This window comes from Pleurodeles waltl, chromosome 2_2, assembly GCF_031143425.1.
Source record: "Pleurodeles waltl isolate 20211129_DDA chromosome 2_2, aPleWal1.hap1.20221129, whole genome shotgun sequence".
Classification (NCBI taxonomy): domain Eukaryota; kingdom Metazoa; phylum Chordata; class Amphibia; order Caudata; family Salamandridae; genus Pleurodeles; species Pleurodeles waltl.
The window spans coordinates 1,061,505,547-1,061,531,413 of NC_090439.1; the positions used below are offsets into that span (position 1 = coordinate 1,061,505,547).

Below are 25,867 nucleotides of genomic sequence, written 5' to 3' on the forward strand. Positions count from 1 at the left end.
TAATCTTCGAACACACACTTTACTCTGACTTGCGGGTGCTCTCGAAAATCTGTTTTTCTATAATTTTTCTAAAGTTACAATAGTGGGGAATCCACCCCATAGCAGATTTTAAAATGCTGTAATGAAATACTTTAAGAACCGTTAATAAATCTGCCAGCGGTGTTGCACTGATTGATTATAGATTCAGTCTTATTATTCATGTGTAAACAGTACATGAATTTCACCACCAATGTGCTTAAGGGTAGATTTACTAGTGTATACACAGGTACTCTCAGGAGACACATTCTTTTCATGACTTGTAGGCCTCTATAACATATAGCAAATGTATGCTGTGTGCTGAATCATCTTGAGTCACGTGAGTGTCATACTTTTGTAAATCCACCCTTAACTGTGGGCTGCCAGGATCACAGTATGATTGGTGATAAGGCAAATTGAATCATACTCAAAAAGTTATGATGCATGTAACATCAATGTACATAGCAGCCAAAACATTTGAGGCAGATAACTTTATTGCAATAGAGAGATAAGCTCACACAGCTTTTCATTCATCAGTATCACTAACACTTTAATAGATACAAAATGTACATGCTATGAAAAATGTCAGCACAACATAAAATACTTTTTTTTATATTTCACTGAAAAAGATTCACAATTTTATTGTTACAGCAGCAGATCCCACACGTCTTCCTATGGGAAATTGCTAACATGCTTTGGCAAGATCAGTGATGAGCACCAAACAAAATAATTTGCTTTAAAAAGAAAGTATTAATTCATATAATATTACATGAGTTGTGTTATATAAAACCATGGGTTGTCCAGCAGAAATAGCTACAAATTAGATTTACATGTACAAAAAAAAGTAAAAAGAAGCACCATATTCCTATTTTATGTTTGTGTTGCACTTCCACAGTTATTTGCAGGATCCACCTACAAATCTTCAAGTACTGCAGGATGCTACCCGTCTGCAGCTTGGTAGTAAGTGCTTTCTGAATTCCTCTGACCTACTTTGTTGTTTTACTAGCACCAATCAAATATGCTTTTAAATGTAACACAAAAGATCCAACATGATACCTGTTATTCCACAGTCTCATTGCATTTATGAGGGAATAATACAAAGGGAAGAGAATTCAGGGTTTGAGTACAAATAGAGAGATTTGCAGAAGAGTTTGGAGGAGGTTGCAATTGGAGTTCTGAGCCAAGATTGTAAACCTTTGGTTAAGCACTATAGATAGACTACTGTGGTAGGTTCTGGAACGAGGTTGAAGAGGGTGTGACAATCAGTTTTAATTCATCCTGTTGATGCATAAAGAGTAATAGTGATGGGGCACATGCCTATTTTGAAACTCATAACTAAACAGTGATAGCTATAGCAAAGAAATACAAAATTGAGAATATTATATTCTGCATCTCTGTTACAAGGTTCTGTCCTAACGCTCTCTTATGGAGAATTGCAGGAAAGTGATTGGTAATCTTGGTACATTGTCTCCTCACCTGCCTTTGCCTAAAATCATGCTATACAAATACCACACACATCCTCACTGACTGGCTACCTATTAACTAATACCGATTACTAAATGACTTAAGGCACCTGAAACACCACTGAATTTCTAGAAACAGTGTCCATGTAGTATATCTTGGTTATACCACATCCTGTTGCTGATGTATGTCAGTTCAATACACATGCATGGTATGACATCCAACAAATACACCAGCACCAGTATTGTCATGAGCACCAGGGATGCCAGAACAGCACCAGAGTGGAGCTGATGAAGTGCAAGAAGTACAAGACCGAAGAGCAGACTTGTCTTTAAGCACTCAAGATCCAGCGCAACATCAGAAAGGCTCCTACTATCGTGCAGGCCAGAAAGGAACTGAAGGCACATCTCACAATCTAAATATGCATGAGGGGCGTAAGTATAACCTTTTTCTTGTAAACAATTAAATAATACCTTAAGGCTCACACTTGAAATGTAGTGCTCTGATAATTGGTTCCTAGGATCTCACTATACAAATAATATTATACAAACATACATACAAAATTATAGACAAGAAAATTAGACTGCAGTCCCTTGGTAAAACAGTTAGAGTAGCAACATCATCAGAGATTTATAAATCATGACCTCCTTCCAGATAATGAAGATGAGGACATTGTCAAACAAATAAAAATGGAGAAGTGATATCTAACCTCATGGCCAAATCAAACACACCTGGGAATGTAGAGGACTAAACAATGGCCACAGGTGCAGCCATGTACTTCTCTTCAATTAAAGTATTCCTCTACTTAAGGGGACAAAAGCAATTAGGCATTCATGTATAAGCAATACTGCTTGAAAGTCCTTTAAAACTAACAGTAGAAATGAATATATTGGAAATGCTATCCACATAGTTGTAATGTCAAATTATGGCCAAACTAAGAAGAGCCTAAAAGTCTGAAGTTCCTAATCTTTTGAGTTTTTTATTTTGCACATTTTGGCATAGTAGCAGAAGAGTAAGGAATATCAAATAAATACTGGGAAAATAGTTAATTAACACATTAAATACTTATACATTTTAAAATATATAACAAGAAATTGTTAATTGGAAAACAAAACAATTTCTAAAATGCAATTGTCCAGGCCTTTAAAAGTCCGAAAATATACTTTTCAGTAGAATGAAAGCTACCCAATTTTGATTGGTAGCAGTGGATCTTGAAAACATTCAAATAATTCTGTGGTAGACCTTTCTGCTTCTTCTTTGATAAAATATTCAAGACATTGTGACAGTATGAGCTAATATCTCTAATACTAAGCCTGCAATGACTGCTGTGCAATAAGCCATAAAAAACAGAAATACATTCTGCTCTCTTCATTATTCTATTATTCCAGCATTCACATTATTAAATCCACATACTCAGAAATCGAAATAAGAATTGTAATTCTTTATCAGGTACTTAAGTGTGTGTGGCAGCCACAATCTCCATGTGCAACTTTTCAACGCTACCTTTTCCACATGGAGCACAAGCTTAAATATCTCAAAGTGACAACACCCCATCCTAAAAATTTCAACCTTGACTTCAACCTTATACAAAATTATTACCAGAGAGCTAGCATCAAATCAAGGTTAAAATACTACAATACAGAAATCTGCAGTATCTCATTTCAAAACATTTCTACAAGACCACAACCTGCTGAACACATTCATTTGAGTTTCCATTCTTATGCTAATACTAAAGCAGTCTTGCTCCAACGTTTAATTAACTTTCTAGGGATTGCAGATAGATATCACTTTCCCCTGTTCATTATCCTTGGATCTTTGGCACAGTCAACCATCGGAGAGGCAAGTTCATAAATCAACCCCTCTAAACAGCTTTATGCCCAGTTCCCTACACGGGCCTGTTCCTACCACTAATCTAGTCATCATCTTGTCTTTTGTTTTAAATACCAACAAAACATCTGTCTACATTCAGCAATTTCTGAGTCACAGCAGCTGGACACACCTTCAAGATCTCCCATACATTCCATCTGAGTGCTCACTGTAACTTCCTGTAACATAAACATATTATTAAACTGGTTGTTTTAGGGTGATGATTTATGCCCCTAATCGGTGCAGTTGGCATTTAATCTTGAGGTGAGAGACACATGAGCATATTACAAAATAAATTCATCTACATGGAAAATACACATTTGTGTGTAAAAGCATTTTACTATTTTGTATTTATTTCAGGATACTTTTTGAAATAAATACAATGTGAAAATGATACTACATAATGTTTCATAACACTATTATTTTGAACACTTTTGGGATATTGATGGTTGTTTGTGTATTAATGCAGTTTAACTTGTTCTATAGGTTGAAACCATGAAATTTCTCATTTAAAAAATGTTGATTACGCATGTTAAATCTAAGATAACTGACAATAACCTAATTGGTTCTACAGAACAATGGCAATATATTAATAACATCACTTGTCGAGTCTTGGGCTTGCTTTTAAAAATGTGTTGGTTTTGAGAGTGTTGCTATTACTTATCATCTTTTACACCTACACTGACTACTGAAATGATTTAAGGTGAGTGAAGCTCCTTGTCTTGTTACACACAAATGTTAAATTGTAGGGTTGAGTAGGAAGATTTAGACTTTGATATGACAAGCACGATCCTCACAAAAGCAATCTTTTTCCATACTCTGCCAGAACATCAATGTGCTAAGGACAACAAAAAGACCTACATTATTAATGTATTACTAGCAACAGTGCCAAACAACAGACCAATGACAATACAACTCAAAGCTACCTCTGGAAGGAGTGTACCAAACTAACAAGAAGCAAGATCCAAATCTACCTCTGGAAGGAGTGTATCAAACTAACAAGAAGCAAGATCCACACCTACCCTTTACTGCAGATCTGCTCTCTGCCTACCAAACAATAATATTTTTTATCTTCACTTTTCAACAACTTTCTGATTTAAACTACAATGTTCATGGTATTTGTTTGAGAATCATTAGGCTTTACTTTATTGTATTGCTGCGCTGAAATCAATTCATTTGGGTATTTATTTACTTACAAAGGCCAAATGTCACCTCAAGACACCATGGCGCTGGGACAGAAAATAACAGACAATAAGAGGCAAAAGGGACCCAAAAGAATGGCCAACAAGCAAAATAAACTGGCTTACTCCTGCCTACAAGAAAGGACAGACAAGATTGTTTGTTGCAGGTTAAGAAGAAGGGTATTCCAGACCTTAGAGTCTGGAGTCTTACAGGACCTTCTGCCATATTGTACCTTATTGTAAAGTGGGAACTGAGGCAGTGAAAGAGTTACATATCTTAGACTTCTGGAGGGAATATAAGGGATAACAAGATCAGAAAGAAACTTTCAGAGCAGCATGATAGAAGGCATGATGTACCAAACAGGTTGCATTGAAATGAATATGCTGTTTTATGGGCAGCCAATTGGTTGGTGTTTATTGTGTCCCATTGTGTTTCTCTTGCTTTTCTCTTGTTTGACCGTTCCTCAGCCATTAATTAAAAATATTTTAACTGTGAAAATATATTATGCAATGCAGGACCCGCGTTTGTCTTGGATTTAGGAAATGGTTACAGTATACAATGTGGACTCTTTTACTTCTATCAATACTTTGCTTGCAGCAGAAATCTATCAACTGAGAGAGATTCATGGTGCATTTGAAAAACATCTAGGAAACCGCTGTTACATTGATAACCTACAAAAGCAAAGGCATTGCTTGTCTGTACTTACCTTTTTATTATGGTAATTTGAGCAACTAGTCAAGTCTCTACTCCTGTAGTAGAAAATGCAGAAAGAGGGAATGTCCTTTAGACCTGTTTATCATCCTCCCTTTGAATTTCAACACAGCATTTTGCGCTACAAAAGAGAACCATGAGCATTTGATTTTACTCTCACTGTATGATCATGCTTTGAAACAAGAACACTGTCCCAAGAGCATGCACTAAACCTGTCTTTGACTTGATTATTCCGATTTATCATTTAAACAGCGAACAGTGTGCTCATCACATTAGAATTAATTTACTAATCTTTGCTCCAGAGTGATATATGTTATAATTAGGTATATTCTGAACTTTATGGCTATGATAATTGGGAATAGGATTGGATCAATATAGAGGTGTCTGGGTCCTCTAGAGATGCTTATGCACATTCTTGTGTACATTAATTTCTTACTTGCATGTTACCAGATCTGTGAGGCATAACTGACTGTTGTTCAAAAGACATTTAGAATCAGCATGCTGTCTGATAAAGAACCTATGTACAAATTCTCATCTATATAATCCTACAACATTGGTTACAGGCACATCCTCCACCCCACTCTGTCTCGCTTAGAAGCACAGTGCCAATGATAATATGCATCACTATATATGTATATGTTCAAAACATAACACATATACAATCCCTGATTTGAAATTATCATGAAATGGTTATGTATAGCTCCTTAGTAACACACAGTTAACATAAGCAGAAGATGTGAATGAATGGATCACAGAAGCACCCTAACATTACTGTTAGACTTTTCATCCTTGGCGTGGTCTCCCTTAACTTTTTGCCTCTGTTCCCCAGGTTGTTGATGTGTGCTGGACTCTGATTTTGCTGTTTTTGTTACTCTGGGCACTTTACCACTGCTAACCAGTGCTAAAGTGCAAGTGCTCCTGTTTAAATTGTATGTAAGTGGTTCATCCATGATTGGCATATTTGAATTACTAGTAAGTCCCTAGTAATGTGCACTAGAGGTGCCAGGGCCTGTAAATCAAATGCTACTAGTGGGCCTGCAGCACTGGTTGTGCCACCCACATAAGTAGCTCTGTAATCATGTCTCAGACCTGCCCCTGCAGTGTCTGTATGTGTATTTTTACACTGTAAATTCGACTTGGCAAGTGTACCCACTTGCCAGGCCTAAACCTTCCCTTTCCTTACATGTAAAGCACCCCTAAGGTAGGCCCTAGGTAGCCCCAAGGGCAGGGTGCAGTGTATGGATAAGGTAGGACATATAGTAATGTGGTTCATATGTCCTGACAGTGAAATACTGCCAATTTCGTTTTCACTGTTGCAAGGTCTGTCTCTCTCTCATAGGATAATATGGGGGCTACCTTTAAATATGATTAAAGTGTAGATTCCCCTAGAGAGTAGATGGACATGTGGAGTTTGGGATCCCTGAACTCACAATTTAAAAATACATCTTTTAGTAAAGTTGATTTTAAGATTGTGCGTTTGGAAATGCCACTTTTAGAAAGTGAGCATTTTCTTGCTTAAACCATTCTGTGACTCTGCCTGGTTTGTGGATTCCCTGTCTGGGTCAGTTTGACAGTTGGGTTGTTTTTTACCTCACACCAGACAGTGACACAAAGGGAGCTGGGGTGTGATCTGCATTTCCTGATTAGCCATCTCTGCTAGGAGGGAGGGGTGGAGTGGTCACTCTCATCTGAAAGGACTGTGCCTGCCTCTGACAATGCTGTCTCCAGCCCCCTGGTGTGTGTCTGAGGCCTTGCCTGGGCAAGGCAGGATTTCACAAGAAGGTGTGAGTCCCCTTTGAAGAAAGGTGACTTCAAAGACTAAAATGGGTATAAGAAGGGCACTCAAACTTACAAACTTTAGAAACACTTCCGGAACCAAGAGGAACCTCTGCCTGGAGAAGAGCTGATAGCTGAGGAAAACGTGCTGCCCTGCCTGTGACTGTGCTTTGTGGAGCTTTCCTGCAGTGCTGCTTCTGCCAGAGTAAGAGGGCAAAGACTGGACTTTGTGTGCCTTCCATCTTGAAGAAGAAATCTCCAAGGGCTTGATGTAGAGCTTGCCTCCTGTTGTTGAAGTCTCAGGGATAGCAAAGACTTCTTCCTGCCAGCACCTGGAGTCTCTGGAGAGACCCCTACTCTGCTCTGTGGTGCCCTTCCAGTTCCTGGGACCCTGAAAGGAGAGGCTGGCAGCCTAAGGACAAAAATACACGCACCGAGCGCCGTGCGGAGAAAAGATCGACGCGAATCCGATCGCGGCTGAGAAAACGACGCGACGCCGGTTCCGCAGCTGAGAAACGACGCCGCAGGAAACGCGACCGAAAAACCGACGCCCGGAGCAGGAGAAACGACGCGCAGCATCGCTGACGGAGGCTGAGAGATCGCACCCTGCGCCGCGGGACTTTCGGATCGTCGTGTGGCTGGCTTTTTCAACGCGCACCGCCGTGCCGAGTTGTTTTCGACGCACACAGCCGTGCAGGGTTACTTTCGACGCACACCGCCCGTGCGGGGTTATTTTTGACGCAAACCAGGTACATTTTCACGCTAGCAGCGCTAGTGTGGTGTTACAACTACCTAAAGACTCTTTTTATTTTAAACCTTTAAAAAAATCATAACTTGACTTGTGTATGTTGGATTTTTGTCGTTTTGGTCTTGTTTTGTCTAGATAAATATTTCCTATTTTTCTAAACTGGTGTTGTGTCATTTTGTAGTGTTTTCATTAAGTTACTGTGTGTGTTGGTACAAATACTTTACACCTAGCACTCTGAGGTTAAGCCTACTGCTCTGCCAAGCTACCAAGGGGGTAAGCAGGGGTTAGCTGAGGGTGATTCTCTTTTATCCGAACTAGAGTGAGGGTCCTTGCTTGAACAGGGGGTAACCAGACTGTCAACCAAAGACCCCATTTCTAACATTGGTGATCAGCGGTCGGGATTTGGACTTGTATTTGTACTTGACATACAGTAATTAAGTGTACACTACTGTTTTGATCTCAGACCACTACGTGACCACATACTACTAGTCTTGTGATTTTTGTTTTTTCTACTTGGACTGTTTTTCTCTGCATTCAGTTTCTTTTTTTCGCTGATCCCGTGATTGACTTTTCTGGAACTTCATTTGAGAACTTACTTTTCTGTTTTTGGAACTGTGCATATTTTTTTAACCTCTCATCATGTCTCAGTCTGGAGATGCCCTAGCTGAAGCTGCTTTTGACTTGGAAAAATTGGAGAGCTACAAAGTGGCTCAGTTGAAGCAGTTTTGTAGTAATGTTGGCTGTCCCATTAAGAGCTCATCCAAGAAGGATGAGCTGCAAAAGGCGCTGAGGGCCTGGGTGACAGCCAAAGCAGCTGAGGGGCACACAGATGAGGAGCCAGAGGGGGAAGAGGAGTTGCAAGTCACTCACACTGATGTAGTGGGTGGGCCTGCTATGTCTCAGGGGAGAATCTCCAGGGCAGGTAGCAGTGTGTCCTCCAAGAGTCTGACACCTGGAGAGTTACAGGACAGACAGGCAGAGAGGGAGTACCAGTTGGAGCTGAAAAAGCTCAGTCTAGAGGTGGAACAGAGAAAGCTGGCCCTTGAGGAAAGGAAGATAAACATGGCTCATGAGCTCAGTTTAAAAGAGATTGATCAGAGGAGTCAGTCCAGTAGGGATGGTGGCAGCAATTCTACAGTGCAGCCTGAGAGAAGGGTACACATCCCAAAAGACCTTGTGAGGGATTATAAGAGGGAGGATGATATCTACTTGTGGTTCAAGGGTTATGAGTCAGCTCTCCACATGAACCTGGTCCCTGAAGCTCATTGGGGGGCAGCCCTGTGGAAGCATTTTGAGGCAGAGGGGAGGGACACACTGACGGCCTTAGGGGATGCTCAGAGTCTCACCTACCCTGCCATGAAGGAGGCCTTACTTACCAGGTATGGTCTCACCCCTGAGCAGTACAAGGAGAAGTTTAGATCCTACAAGAGAAAGGAATCCCAAACATGGTTGGAATGTGTTGATTCTTGTTGCAGGTCACTGGATGGTTGGGTGAAGGGCAGTAAGGTAAACACGTATGAGGGGCTTTACAATTTAATTGCTTGGGAGCACTTGTACAGTTTATGTTTTCCAGAGCTGCGCCAGCACCTCATTGACAGCAAGCTGACTGACCCCAGGAAGCTTGCACAGGAAGCGGACCGCTGGGAGAGCACCAGGGTCCAAAAGAGGTATGGGGGAGACCACGCCAAGGGTGGGCAGGGTCCCTCTCAGAAGAAAGGGGGGGGTAAGGGCAAACAGGATGAGTTCTCTAAAGGGCCCCAAACTGATTCCCAGGGTAAGGATTCCCAACCCCCCAGTGAAAAGAAGCCATGGTTCTCCAAAGGGAAGCCAATGGCAGGTGGTCCCCTACGTAAGTGCTATTCATGTGACCAGGTGGGTCATGTGAGGGGGGACCCCAAATGCCCCAAAAGTACACCGGCACCCCCTGGTGCACCGTCCCAGGGTTTGGCCAGTGTAGCGCTTGGGGAGGAGTAGGTTTCAGGTGGGTGGGAACCAGCAGAAATGACCCTTGTCTCACTAGGGGACAGTGAGATGGTCCAGAGAAACCTAGTGCCTGATAACACTAAGAAGTACAGGCAATGGGTGACCATCAATGGACAGAGGGTGGAGGCTCTAAGAGACACAGGAGCCAGTGTGACTACAGTGAGGAGTCACCTGGTGTCTGAAGAGCAGATCGATCCCCGGGTACTTCACCAAGTAGTTGCAGTAGACAATTCTGAGCGCCTCTGCAGAGTGGCGCAGGTTCCCTTTGAATGGGGGGGGGTCTCAGGTTCCTGGAAAGTAGCTGTGAGTCCAACCATGCCTGTTGATTGTTTGCTAGGCAACGACCTGGAAGATTCCCCTTGGAAGGAGGTGGAACACAGGTCTCACTTGGAGATGTTGGGTCTGCCTGGGTGGGTATGCGTATCCACCCGGTCTATGGCAGCCAATCAGGGTAGTCAAGAGCCCCTGGAGCCTGAAACAGTGGCCCAGGGGACCGCCAAGAAGAGGAAAGGCAGGAGGCGCGGGAAACCCGCCCCAGAAGTTCCCACGGTCCGGGAGGAGGCAGAGCCTGAGGGTGATGCCCCGGAACCTACAGGGGAACAGGTGGCTGAACTGGGGGAGGTCCCTGAGCTGTCGCAGTGGCAGCAGGAAGGGGGACCCACCAGGGAAGTATTCTGCACAGCGCAGAAGGAGTGCCCTACTCTTGAGGGACTGCGGCAGCAGGCTGCAGCCCAGGCGGCTGGCGGGGCGCCAGGTACTCACCTGATTTATTGGGAGGATGGCCTCCTGTATAGTGAGCCTAAGGTTCCTGAGCCGGGGTCAGCTCGTATGCTGGTGGTACCCCAGGGCTTCAGGACCTTCCTACAGGGTTTGGCTCATGATGTGCCTTTGGCAGGACATCTAGGGCAGGACAAGACCTATAAGAGGCTTGTCTCCCACTTTTACTGGCCCTTGATGAACAAGCAGTCAGCTGCTTATTGTAGATCTTGTCAGACTTGTCAGGCAAGTGGCAAGAGTGGGGGGAAATGCAAAGCTCCCCTCCAACCTTTACCGGTAGTCAGTACTCCCTTTGAAAGGGTAGGAATTGACATTGTGGGGCCTCTGGATCCCAAGACAGCCATGGGCAACAGGTTCATCCTGGTCTTGGTGGACCATGCCACACGGTACCCAGAAGCTATTCCTCTAAGGACGGTCACCGCCCCCGTGGTGGGACGTGCCTTGATGGGGGTTTTTACCCGCATGGGGTTCCCCAAGGAGGTAGTATCTGATAGAGGTACAAACTTCATATCCACTTATATGAAGTCTCTGTGGAAGGTGTGTGGGGTAACCTACAAGTTCACCACCCCTTACCACCCCCAAAGTAATGGTCTGGTTGAGAGATTCAACCGCACCTTGAAAGGCATGATTCAGGGCCTGTCAGAGCCCTTGAGGCGTAAGTGGGACGTCCTCTTGCCATGCCTTCTGTTCGCTTACAGGGAGGTGCCTCAAAAGGGACTTGGCTTTAGCCCCTTTGAGCTCATCTATGGCCACCCTGTGAGGGGACCGCTCAGTCTGGTGAAGGAGGCTTTGGAGAAAGCTCCTAGTAAACCACCCCAGGATGTATTTAGCTACATGCTGGCGCTAAGAAACCAGACTGCCCGCTTCAGGAGTCTCGCTCAGGAGAACCTGGAAGCAAGCCAGGAGGATATGAAACGGTGGTACGACCAGAATGCCACTCTGGTTGAGTTTCAGCCTGGACAAAAAGTGTGGGTCATGGCACCAGTGGAGCCTAGGGCTCTCCAAGATAAGTGGACTGGGCCTTTTGAGGTGGTGGAAAGAAAGAGCGAGGTCACCTATCTGGTAGACTTGCAATCCCCCAGGAACCCCTTGAGGGTCCTACATGTCAACCGCCTCAAACCACACTTTGAGCGAACTGAGCTATCCATGCTCCTAGCGACAGATGACGGGGTGGAGGAAGAGAGTGAGCCTCTTCCTGACCTCCTGTCTGCAGGAGAGAAAGATGGGTCTGTGGAGGGAGTGATCCTCTCCCCCTCCCTGACTGAGGAACAGCAGAGGGACTGTCGCCACGTGCTGGGACAGTTCGCCTCGCTGTTTTCCCTGATCCCAGGAGTCACACACCTGTGCACACATGATGTGGACACTGGGGACAGTACACCTGTTAAACATAAGGTTTACAGGGTGACTGACAGGGTGAGGGCTTGCATTAAGGAGGAAGTCTCCAAAATGTTAGCCCTCAGGGTTATTGAGCACTCCAGCAGTCCTTGGGCCAGCCCAGTGGTCTTGGTCCCAAAGGCTGCTGCTCCTGGTGCCACTCCAGAACTTAGGTTCTGTGTGGACTACCGGGGTCTCAATGCGGTCAGCAAGACTGACGCACACCCCATCCCCCGAGCTGATGAGCTCATTGATCGGTTAGGAGCTGCCAAGTACCTCAGTACGTTTGATTTAACATCTGGGTACTGGCAGATTGCCTTAACTGAAGAGGCAAAGGAGAGGTCAGCATTCTCTACCCCCGATGGGCACTTCCACTTCAATGTGATGCCCTTTGGGATGAAGAATGCCCCTGCCACCTTTCAGAGGTTGGTCAACCAGGTGTTGGCAGGACTGGATGAGTTCAGTGCCGCCTACCTGGATGACATTGCTGTGTTTAGTTCCACATGGGAGGAACACCTGCAACACCTCTGGAGAGTGTTAGAGGCCCTGCAGAAGGCAGGCCTCACTATTAAGGCGAGCAAGCGCCAAATAGGGCAGGGTTCTGTTGTGTACTTAGGACACCAGGTGGGGAGTGGCCAGGTGGCACCCCTACAGCCTAAGATTGACACGATTCTGGCTTGGGAGCCTCCCAAGACCCAGACTGAAGTGAGAGCCTTTTTAGGTCTCACAGGATACTATCGGAGGTTCGTTAAGGGATATGGTACCATTGTTACCCCCTTAACTGAGTTGACTTCTAAGAAGCAACCCAAGAAAGTGATCTGGACAGAGGCTTGCCAGAACGCTTTTGATGCCCTGAAGGCTGCCATGTGCACAGCACCTGTGCTGAAGGCACCTGACTACTCCACGGAGTTTGTTGTACAGACAGACGCCTCAGAGCATGGTATTGGAGCAGTACTCTCACAGCTGAATGAAGAGGGCCTAGATCAACCCGTAGCCTTCATTAGCAGGAGGTTACTACCCAGGGAACGTAGGTGGAGTGCCATAGAACGTGAAGCGTTTGCTGTGGTCTGGGCACTGAAGAAGCTAAGACCCTACTTGTTTGGGACTCACTTCCGAGTTCAGACCGACCACAGACCCCTCAGATGGTTAATGCAGATGAGGGGTGAGAACCCAAAACTGTTGAGGTGGTCCATTTCCCTACAGGGGATGGACTTTACGGTGGAACATCGACCCGGTACAGAGCACGCCAATGCTGATGGTCTGTCCAGGTTCTTCCGCCTTAGTGATGAGAACTCCCATGAGGTTGGGTAGTTGCTCCCCACTTTTAGCTGGGGGGGACACGTGTTAGACTTTTCATCCTTGGCGTGGTCTCCCTTAACTTTTTGCCTCTGTTCCCCAGGTTGTTGATGTGTGCTGGACTCTGATTTTGCTGTTTTTGTTACTCTGGGCACTTTACCACTGCTAACCAGTGCTAAAGTGCAAGTGCTCCTGTTTAAATTGTATGTAAGTGGTTCATCCATGATTGGCATATTTGAATTACTAGTAAGTCCCTAGTAATGTGCACTAGAGGTGCCAGGGCCTGTAAATCAAATGCTACTAGTGGGCCTGCAGCACTGGTTGTGCCACCCACATAAGTAGCTCTGTAATCATGTCTCAGACCTGCCCCTGCAGTGTCTGTATGTGTATTTTTACACTGTAAATTCGACTTGGCAAGTGTACCCACTTGCCAGGCCTAAACCTTCCCTTTCCTTACATGTAAAGCACCCCTAAGGTAGGCCCTAGGTAGCCCCAAGGGCAGGGTGCAGTGTATGGATAAGGTAGGACATATAGTAATGTGGTTTATATGTCCTGACAGTGAAATACTGCCAATTTCGTTTTCACTGTTGCAAGGTCTGTCTCTCTCTCATAGGATAATATGGGGGCTACCTTTAAATATGATTAAAGTGTAGATTCCCCTAGAGAGTAGATGGACATGTGGAGTTTGGGATCCCTGAACTCACAATTTAAAAATACATCTTTTAGTAAAGTTGATTTTAAGATTGTGCGTTTGGAAATGCCACTTTTAGAAAGTGAGCATTTTCTTGCTTAAACCATTCTGTGACTCTGCCTGGTTTGTGGATTCCCTGTCTGGGTCAGTTTGACAGTTGGGTTGTTTTTTACCTCACACCAGACAGTGACACAAAGGGAGCTGGGGTGTGATCTGCATTTCCTGATTAGCCATCTCTGCTAGGAGGGAGGGGTGGAGTGGTCACTCTCATCTGAAAGGACTGTGCCTGCCTCTGACAATGCTGTCTCCAGCCCCCTGGTGTGTGTCTGAGGCCTTGCCTGGGCAAGGCAGGATTTCACAAGAAGGTGTGAGTCCCCTTTGAAGAAAGGTGACTTCAAAGACTAAAATGGGTATAAGAAGGGCACCCAAACTTACAAACTTTAGAAACACTTCCGGAACCAAGAGGAACCTCTGCCTGGAGAAGAGCTGATAGCTGAGGAAAACGTGCTGCCCTGCCTGTGACTGTGCTTTGTGGAGCTTTCCTGCAGTGCTGCTTCTGCCAGAGTAAGAGGGCAAAGACTGGACTTTGTGTGCCTTCCATCTTGAAGAAGAAATCTCCAAGGGCTTGATGTAGAGCTTGCCTCCTGTTGTTGAAGTCTCAGGGATAGCAAAGACTTCTTCCTGCCAGCACCTGGAGTCTCTGGAGAGACCCCTACTCTGCTCTGTGGTGCCCTTCCAGTTCCTGGGACCCTGAAAGGAGAGGCTGGCAGCCTAAGGACAAAAATACACGCACCGAGCGCCGTGCGGAGAAAAGATCGACGCGAATCCGATCGCGGCTGAGAAAACGACGCGACGCCGGTTCCGCAGCTGAGAAACGACGCCGCAGGAAACGCGACCGAAAAACCGACGCCCGGAGCAGGAGAAACGACGCGCAGCATCGCTGACGGAGGCTGAGAGATCGCACCCTGCGCCGCAGGACTTTCGGATCGTCGTGTGGCTGGCTTTTTCAACGCGCACCGCCGTGCCGAGTTGTTTTCGACGCACACAGCCGTGCAGGGTTACTTTCGACGCACACCGCCCGTGCGGGGTTATTTTTGACGCAAACCAGGTACATTTTCACGCTAGCAGCGCTAGTGTGGTGTTACAACTACCTAAAGACTCTTTTTATTTTAAACCTTTAAAAAAATCATAACTTGACTTGTGTATGTTGGATTTTTGTCGTTTTGGTCTTGTTTTGTCTAGATAAATATTTCCTATTTTTCTAAACTGGTGTTGTGTCATTTTGTAGTGTTTTCATTAAGTTACTGTGTGTGTTGGTACAAATACTTTACACCTAGCACTCTGAGGTTAAGCCTACTGCTCTGCCAAGCTACCAAGGGGGTAAGCAGGGGTTAGCTGAGGGTGATTCTCTTTTATCCGAACTAGAGTGAGGGTCCTTGCTTGAACAGGGGGTAACCAGACTGTCAACCAAAGACCCCATTTCTAACAATTACCCTCTATGCCTTAATGTACCAATGAGTAACTGGGACATTTTTGTAGATTGAACTTTGTTCAAATAGGACTTTGCATTTATCTCATTATATAGGGTCCACACACTACATAAATATAAATTATTCATATCATAGACTAATCACAAGTTTACATGAATAGTTGAAGCAGAGATGTTGGTTCACTTCAATAGCATGTTGTGTCCCTATAAACCAACACGATCTCTTATTTATAACAGGTCAAGCTTCAGTTAAATTCTGAGTTTCTTTATCAACATAAGTAATACAAGAAACAAAACCCAACACTGAGGTTTTGACATGAACAAACATCTTCTTTCCTCTTGATCTGAATACTTTTGGCAAAAGATATTCTAATACTTCCACACACCAGTGTGATTGCAACTTTTAAGTGGAAAATGTGTAGTGAGCAAATTCATCTCTAAGTCTGTCAGTGGCTAGGCGATGAAGATTTGGCCTTAGCAAAAAAAGAAAAAGTTGTTTTACACCTTTTATCTGGGTAGTGACTAATGAGCAGAAAAATGCACCCTAGATTCCTAGCCAAATGACCAAATTGTAAATTGAAGTTTGACCATCAGGTGTCCAGCAGCACTTCAATGGCCATGTAAAGAGTGTGCCTATTATCTCTTTATTTAATTATTGCAATAAAAGTATTGCTTTGAAATGGCTCTGATGATAGAAAAATAATAACCCTCTCATCAATAAAAAAAATCGCAATCATAACAAACCGACCGGCAGCAGATGTTGGTTTCCCATATGTTAAAGAACTCCAGAAACAAACAAAACACAAGTAAAAACAAACTTTAAAAGTTCCTTAGTTTTGTATCATGGCAGAGTCCAAATTTCTGGTATCAGTCCATTGCTCTTCATATTAGGGTCCCTTTACATTACTTGGTCTAGCAGCAAGACTTGCAAAGTAAGCACACTGAGAAGGATCACACTGTCCACTTTGTCCCGGGGGACCCTGGGCACCGGGAAGACCAGTCATTCCTGTTTCACCCTGTGGTCCTGGTGTTCCTGGAATTCCATCTTTGGCATAACCAGGCTCACCTGGAAGACCTGTGATGCAAAGACAGTGAGGCAATGTCAGTAAGTTAATCAGGAGGCAGTCTTTAAAAAACTGCATTGTAAACCAGACAGCTTTATATTCTGCAATATATGTTGATGCGCTTCTACCATGTTGATATTTACACGACAGTCACAACTAATACCCAATGTAAACATTATTACCACATACCACACTACTTTTCATTTAATTAAGCCTACATCCCCTAAACAGCTGCCTGTGAAGATCACAAAGTTCTCATAAAAAACAGCTCACTGAATGTGTTGGTAGAGAGACAGAAGACAGTGTTAGATTGGTTAACGTCCTTACGCAGAAGGCTGAATGTGCATAGTAAAATGGTTCTTATCTCTATGTCTACAAGTTTCAGAAATAGAGTAGTCAATGGCAGCATTCTTTCCCTTATGCTTGATTTATATATTTGAAGCTGCAAAGCTCTAGAAAGACTTTAAAGGAAATCATACACGGACGAGACCAAGCTCAACTATAAAGAAGCACTGAAAGTCTATCATGCCCCCTGTAAATCAGCTTGTGCTACATTTTATACAGACAAAGTTGCTAATTCCCACAATTTTTAAAGTGGTGAAGGAACTGGTAACTGCTAGTAATATTTCATTTCTCTGACTTCTGTCAGAGTCAGTGTGATGAGTTAGCTTTTTATTTTAATCAAAAAGTGGGAAAAAATCGCTTACAGTTGCCAGAGACTCTTTGAAGTAGATCCTGACCTTTTTATGAACGCGTCTAATCTGCCTGTGGAGGAGGGCACTGACTTGTCAGCTCAATCAGGCTATGACACCAAATTGAGTGAATGGCCTCTTTGCGATCTCACATCTTCCCTAGCTATACTGAAATCCATTAAACCAGGATTCCCATTGAATCCTTTACCCCCCAATAAGCTCAGATTATTGGACACGACAATATTGTGTCTATGAATTCCAATTTGAGGGATGGGATTTGTACCTCTGAGGTGGAAACATGCTAGGATTATTCTGTCACTGAAAAAAACCTAACCTGGACCCCTCCAACCTGTTGAATTACAGGCCTATTTCTTTGTTATCTGTCATCCCCAAAGTTCAGGAAAAGCATGTTAATGTTCATCTTACTAACTCTGTCGAGGCCGAACCTTGTTTCGTTCCTCATAGTTCGGTTTTAGGGTGGGGTAAGGACTGAGTCTGCCATGCTGGGTGTAACAGAACACCTAAGACAACACCTGGACGATGGAGGTATGGCTGCACTCACCCTGTTAGATCTGAGTGCAGACTTTGACACAGTATTTCACTCAATCCTGGTGGTAAGACTGGGGGCTCTAGGCCTGAAAGCACAGCCCAGAGAACGCCTGCTTCCTTCCTTTCAGACCGTGTGTTTCAAGTTTTTTCAACTGATGTGAAATCAAAGCCACATGCCCTGACCTCAGGAGTTCCTCAAGGCTCTGCCCTGAGCCCTTTGCTTTTTTAACATCTATGTTTACCCTTTGGCAGACTTAATATAGAGTTGTGGGCTTGCCCTTTTTTCTTATGCAGATGACACACAGATCATCTGCTCTTTGTTATCAGCTCAGAACCAGATCTCCTCAATCATGAACTTGGACTTGAGGAGAATCCATAGATGGATGAACAATAATTCTCTCAAGCTCAATGGTGATAAAACAGAGGTCATGTTTCTGGGCAAGAATGCCTCTCCATGGTTTTCTACACATTGGCTGAACTTTCTAGGGACCCTGCCCTCTCCATCCTTGAAGGTGAAAAACCTGATATTTCTTATTGATGACAAACGTTCTATGAAGCCCCAAGTGAATAAAGTAACTACAACTAGTTTTCCAGTTCTTAGGTGGCTAAAAAAGATAATTTGGCTAATTCCCCCCCACAGCCCACAGGACTCTTTTCCAAGCTCTGATTATATCTAGACTGGATTATGGAAACGTGCTCTATTTAGTTGCTGACAAGTCAATGATTTATCGTTTATAGATAGTCCAAAATGCTGCTGGCAGGTTGCTCTTTCACTTACCCAACGGTCTCTGTTTCTCATTTACTACAAGAATTACATTGGCTCAGGATCTCCAAACACATTTAGTTTAAGGCACTCTGTTACATGTTTAAGGCCAAACCGGGCATTAGACCATGCTACCTTCAGAAAATACTGAGACCCTATCAGCCCACACGTTCTTTAAGATCTTCATCTTAAACCCTGTTCACAGTACCACGATTTCATCTCACGCAGATATAAGGATGCTCCTTTTCTTACCTAGGCCCCAAACTCTAGGATTCTCTTCCAATCTCTTCCAAAAGCCCTAAGGAATTGCAATTCATTACTGACCTTCCAAAAAAGCCTGAAGAGATGGTTATTTTCACCCTGACCTGTTCACACTCCCTGCACTCTTCTGTGCCAGGAACCCATTAGGGTAGCTGTGCGCATTACAAAACCTAATTAATAATAATAATAATAATAATAATAATAATAATAAAATATTAGCCAGACTTTCATTGTGTTTCAAAAAAATTTCCCGTTCTAATTTACAATGTTACTTATTTTAAATTATTGTCATTATTTACAGTTGAATGTAGCCAAATATAAGGTTAACAGAAAGACACCCTTTATAGACAATGAATGATAAAGTTACTTTTGGTAACCATCTATCTGATGGATACTACTTCTATGTGTAGATTCCTCACCACTTGAATATTCCAGGCACCAGAATGGCTCTGGAAACTTTCAATAGCTCTCCCATGCCAGTAGGAGGTGCCCGCTCCATCCTGGCATGCTGGAAACACCATCATCATCACAATGTCATTGGAGCCATATAGCACCCACCCAGTCCTGACATCAGTTTTCATCTATTTTTGTCACAAGCTTTTGAGGCTATTAACTGATGAGATTCGCATAGATAACTGCTGCAGTGCTATTATGTAACTAATTGGTTGTCTGTTACACAGATCGGTGTCTGGCCAACCTTCAGAGGTGAGTGGTATCAGTGAGGAATCCACAGGTAGATAGAGCATCCACCAGAAAGATCATTACAAAAAGTATGTCAATTTTTTCTTCTGATGGATACTTCTACCTGCAGATTACTTCCCTCCTGACTAGATTCCCAAGCAATCCCATTGCCCATGAGGTGAGACTGAAAGAATGGTCAGATGAGGTTATTGAGCAGCACGTGCCATGCAAAATTACCATTTCCCACGACTTCTGAATCAAGCAATAATGCTTGTTTAATGTGTGCAAGGACACCACTCTACAAATCTCTGCAACAGGGACAACTCTTACCAGAGAAGATGTAGAGGATTTAGCCTTGGTGGAATGGTCCCAGATTCCCTCTGGAGGCTCCTTCCTAGCAAGAGCATAGCACATCTTTATACCGAGAATAATCCATCGAGACAAAGTTAACTTTTGCCTTGACTTTCCTGCTTCCAGCATAAGCTATGAAGAGCTGATCCTCAGACCCAAGCTGTCTGCTGTGGTTCATGTGAAATTAACCACCCTCCTGCGATCCATGCATTAAAGCCATTCCTCTTCTTTTGTGGGATGTGGCTGGGGTTAAAAGAAGGGAGGGTAATGAACTGCCCCAGGTGAAATTGGGCCACCATCTTGGCAAGACTGCAGCCTTGTTTCGGAGAGCGAAATTACTGACTTATATCACAGATGTCCTGGCAACCATGAATATTGTGTTCATTGTCAATAACCTTAACTTGCAACTGTGAAGGGGATCCACTGGAGACCCCATCAAATAAGTAAAAACTACATATAGACCTCTTGAAGTTGTACACAGGGGGTCAGTGGATTTAAATTTGCCAACCATTTTAAGAACGTTATGACAATGGGTGATTTCAAAAGGAAAGAGTAATTTGGCAGGACGAGAAAGGTCAAATAAGGTTGCCAAATATCATTTAACTGTACCTACATCACAACCCTGCCTTACTAGTGGGAGTTCAGAGTGAGGAATTGCAGACAGGTGGGCATGCAATGGATTTATGTTGCTTTCTTTGCTACAGGTCACAAATCTGTTCCATCTTCCACAATAGGCTATTGTTCTGGAGTGATGACATGGAGACAGGATAACATCCACCATCTCAAGTTGCAACTGAAAAGAGAGCAAAGGTCCCTGCTCAATCTAAAGGCATGAAGGCAGAGCCTGATGTGCATGACACTGCCTCTCAATTGGTAGAGGAGGTCCCCCTGACATGTAGACTGAGACACAAGGAGAGGTGCAGATGATCTGCATAACACATGTCTCGCTGAATCTGGGGCAATAAGAATAATTGGACCTGGCCTTGGCAAATCTTCCTCAGACTTTGAGGAACCAAGTGGATGAGGGAAAACATATTTACATGGAAAATCCCACATCAGCCAAAAAGTGTCCCCAATACTCCTCTCAACAGATACTGAAGTGCACATAGCTGAGGACATTGAGCGTTTTGCAGAGTGGCAAAGGGAGGAGATGCTCTGCAGCACCTCTGGATGTAGATGACACTGGTGGTTGGCAAGGTGATGCCTGCTCAGATTGTGAAGCCTGACATACAGCAACCCGACCAGGTTGTTGGTGGTTAACCAAATCCACTGTCAATGAGCCCAATATCATAGCCTCAATGCCCCGTGACAGAGAAATTGCGAACCCACTCCTCTGTGTTTCTTGATGTAGTGGATTGCAGTCATGTTGTCCATTAAGATCTGGACAGACAGAACACGAATGAAAGAAAAAAAGGTTGTGTGAGCTAGTTGGATTGTACTCAGTTGCAGGATCTTGATATGAAGCAATAATTAAAACAAGCACAGAGGAGGTTGTTAATGATCTGTCACATGTCTGCCGAGGTCTCAAACCTATATCAAATATTGTGACATTTTGAATAGCTTCCTAAGCTACATTGGGAGTAGAGAACTAAAGACAAACACAACTTTGTTTTTTTTTTTGTTCTCCACAGATCACAGGAATACCCTTTTCAGAATGAAGGGACCCTTACCCACCTAGGTGGCATGCTTCATTATTTGATCCTGTTCCACTCTAGGTGGGAGGGGCTAGGCCCAGCAGGCCCCCCAAGTGGGGCCACTTTGGTGAAGATATTTTTCCTGCCTTTAAATGAGTGACAGTGAGTCAGCGATGATAGTGAGTAGGGAATATACTGAAAAATGAAATACAATTGCTGGTGAAATACCAGCGTTGTCCTTTTAATTTATATTGGTGATCTATGGCAAGATTAAAACATCAGTAAGGACCAATTGAACAATAGATGTTCCTCCATCCTAATAACTGGTCTACATGTTTCACACTTGCTGCATCCATATGTAGATTGGCTTTACTCCGGGACCTAAACTGAAGTACACTACAATCAAAGATTGTGACCTAATCTAGGTTATCTTTAATTTATTGTGAAAGTATGCATGCAATAATCTCACTAAGTATCCCACACGTCTGGGACCTCCCGTGATCAAGTATCTGTGAACCCCTATTGTAACTCTGTGAAATACTGAAACTCTGCACCCTTACGGCCTATTAACTCTGTTTAAGCAGTGTGTCTGCAGGCAGAAGCTGCCCCCATTTCCTGCACATACTAACATTGGGCATTGACTCATCAACCAGGCTAATATGTAAATAGCCAGTTGTTAATTACAGCAGGAAGTAGCAACATATAGCTGATCTCCAAGTGTTCCCTATTTTGGAAAGTGTGGAAATTGAAGCACAGTGACAGGACATATCATGGCATAGGAGTTAAGATTGATGAAGCATCAGTTAAGCCACAATAATTATACCTCATTGCCTCCTTCATCTGCATCTTGAAGTGGGTTCCCCTTTGTATGGATGAGAGACCAAGAAATCACTGTACTTCGCATTAGTAACTAAACCAATGCACGTCATAAAAGGACTCAGGACACTGATGACAGGATCATAGTTGACTAACAATTCAAGTTAAGGAATACAATAGCTTTCTATTATATCAGTGCATACTTACCATACATGGACAATGCCTGTTATGGGCTGCTTTGCTCAGGTAGGCCGTGGTTTCGCCCTTCAAGGTTCTTAGCAACAGACCTCACTCCTTTCAACTAGGCATCACATTTACCATAAGTAACTTAATAGTCATTGGCTACAGGCCCATCTAACCTGCACTTAGTCTACTTGAACACCTACATAGGTAGGGCTTTAGAACCACCAGTCATAATTGGAATTAATCTTTTAATTTGAGCAATCCTTCATTACTACTGCAGAAACTAATAGGTTTCCGTGTTGCCTTTCTGGCTAATTCCAAAGAAGTGGCATAGAACCCTAACGTTAGTAATCTATAGATAACCCAAGCACTCTACATGTATGGTGTACGTTTATCTTCGGTATGTCTCCTATTCTGCAAGTACTATGGGATCCAATACCAGTGTGTTTTTCCACTTTCAGTGAACTATGTCATAATCTTAAGTGCTGCCTCCATAATAGTTGAAATCCCACATAGAAAGGTTGGAAGGAAACTGTAATAAAGCCCATGTGGTGGAAGTCTGCAACTACAGAATAAAAAGTTATTGTGCTATTACATTCACCCTCCCAACACTGCTATTTATCTCTGTCAGTCAGTTGCTTCAATACTGATGATATTGGGTTGTTGATGCTCACCTCTCTATAAAATTGGATTAGGCTGCGTTCTTAATAAACAGACCCAATTGGACTAACCTGTAGCTGATGAGAATTGATCAGAGACTGCTAGATGTCCCAACCAACTGGCTAGGGTGCCCAACATACATTTTATATGTAATTATCTAAACATTCTTAGAAAGCACACTCAAACTGCACATTCAGTCTGGTGTACAGTAAGTCTAAAGAAGCCACACTTTTTTATAATAACAGTGAGTTAAAATAAACTAGGGAAGTAGATACATGATTGTATAAAAAGATGGAAACTGAAGAGTAGAGAAACAAAACATAAGTGAACAAACATTATGATATGGCATTAGAATACTTTAGCCAAGCAAACTCTTTCACTAGTCAAACACTCTGTGCCAAGATATCAGACTGTTCAAAAAGAATACCCAAAATCTTAAATTGCAATTTAAGTTAAGCCGAACTTCACAACATGACATGATATAGATATGAATTTGCAATGGCTCCCAAAAACATCTGTTGGTACTTTTAGCCTTGGACAGTTGTCTGGTACTTCGTTAACCTTTGGGAAACCCTTCCATTATCCGTTTTTAATTATAAGCGGCAAAATCTTTGCAACCTCTGCAATTTCCATGGAACTTCAAGAAGGCTCCAAAAATATCTGCAGCTTTGCAAACCCGAAGGTGTAACTCAAATAAGTATACAATTTTGTAGGTTTAATAGGATGAAAGTCTGCGATATCATTATTTTAAACATACAATATGCTCAAAGCCAATATAGTTAGTTTTCTTTTGCAATTCATATTTTTACTCATTACTTTGACAGTGTTTTTGCTCATATGCAGGTGAAAATACATTACTGTTAGGGGTGCACTATCATAGTTTATGTAGAGATAGTAAAAGAGACATTGTGCACTCAAACAATGTACCTGGAGTTCCTGGAATCCCCATCTCTCCTCGTTGACCAACACCTGGTTCTCCTCTTTCTCCCTTCGCACCTCGGTCTCCTGAGGGTAGTGGGGGGGGGGGGGGTCAAGAAGCAGATATTTTATTTTTTATTTTGATCTCATGCTACAATGCTCATGATGTTACAAGCACCCTTCTCGTTTTGTTAAGGATCCCCTTTTGCCTTCAGGTACTTTCCATGTTTGCCTGCAAACCAGGTGATTAAATTCTAAGGGACAAAGCTCATCCTACTCAACTGCACATAACAATGGGTATTAAATGATACCAAGATAAAGGACAATAACTGTCTAGCAATCGCTATAAGTTATAAGTCATTGCTGGTCCATCTAAGATCTTGGTAGTGCTCTTTGGGGCCTTTGCTCATCCTCTGAATAGCAGGGTGATCATACAACATCCCAGTAGCACTACCCTATCCTCAGGGAACAGTTTACACCTGGAGCACTACAGGCATATTTAACATGACAGACAACTCTCCTCATTTAGGAGGCAGCAAAGCTAATCATCACACCATGTCCACACCAGCCTTGGAGATATTAATCTACCACCTTTCAGGCCCCTCTTGAGGGTGTTTATGACCATCATGACAAATCTGAGCAGACATCCTTCACATTTTCTTAAGCATTGTTGTGCCTGTGCTTGATTTAATGTTGGGATCTTGCAAATGCCAAAGGTGTGTTCCCAAATTTTGATTGTGCACACGGTGATGCAAATGAGTAAATGCCCCATCAGAATGTGTGGCCATTACCAATGCATCCTCACTCAGAAAGGCAGATATGCATGTGGTGTGTCCTCTTCTGTATTACTAAAATACCCTGCAAGTTCAAACACTGACACAATTGCCAACTGCGTATCTAGGGCAAATGTGTTATCTAAAGTACCTCCCTCCCTACTCTACAAGCTCACACTGATTCTCAGAGTGCGGTTGTTCAGTCATTCAAAGTATAAAGCTAGGCTGGTCTGGCCGTGCCGAGCATGAGTATGCGCGTAATGGAGAGACCACACAATTCATCAACAAGATATTTTTTGACCAAGAAATGTTATAGTTGAGGTGCCGATAACAGATTTAAGACACTGATTTTAGTGTTTTATAGGTTCATGGCAGGATAAATAAAAACATTGCTTTTGTCACATATGTCGAACACTATTCGAAATATGAAATGACCACCGCATACAATAAAAGTTATTTATGGTTTCATTATCAAATTGAACTAATTTAACTCAGGCATTATGATTGAACTCTTTTTGGAGTAAGAGTTGGGACTTGGCCCAAATATGTATTTATTCATGTCATTACTCATGTATTTGTGAGAACGCTTTTCGGGGTAAACTTAATTTTAATGCCCTATTTTACAGAACTCCTAGAACTAAGTTCTCTGTTCTCTGTCTATAAACGATTGGCATGTAGGGGATCAGAACACTGGATTGCTTTGTGGAAGAATCAAGTTCTTATGTGTGAAGAGAAATTGCTAATAATTGTCTCTGTCCTTGAGGCAATTTTGTACCAAATTAAATTCCCAGTGTTCTTTGTCAAGTAACCAATTTTCTTATTTTAATTGTGGGTTCCACAATGTGGTGAGCTGCATATATTTTCAGGACCTCATCTGTCTTTTAGGGACATAAAGATGCAGTAAAATGCAAGCACCATTATCAAGTGAAATGTGGTTTCCATCCTTGCCTCTTTGCCTTTAGGTTTAATTTTCTTATGTGCACATATCCTTAGAGTTTATTCTCCGTTCACTGACCTTTTCTCCCTATTTTATTAACATAATAATATTCACAACTGACTGCTAGTTCCACTCTATTTTTTGCCGTTCAGACTTAACTAAGCATTGTATCCAGAATGATGCAAAACATTTTGCCATAGTAAACAAACTCCTCTT

General features: G+C 43.0%; 1 protein-coding gene across 1 annotated transcript in view; it reads right to left on the bottom strand.

The window, feature by feature from the left end:
* Nucleotides 1-15,618: 15,618 nt before the first annotated feature.
* COL22A1 (collagen type XXII alpha 1 chain) overlaps nucleotides 15,619-25,867 on the bottom strand; it is a 900,581-nt gene continuing 890,332 nt past the window's right edge. The window contains exons 64-65 of the mRNA XM_069220797.1: nucleotides 23,951-24,028; nucleotides 15,619-16,444 (exon numbers count right to left, since the gene is read on the bottom strand). Coding sequence (XP_069076898.1) covers nucleotides 16,257-16,444; nucleotides 23,951-24,028 — 266 coding nt within the window. The 3' untranslated portion in view covers nucleotides 15,619-16,256. The remainder of the gene's footprint in view (nucleotides 16,445-23,950; nucleotides 24,029-25,867) is intronic.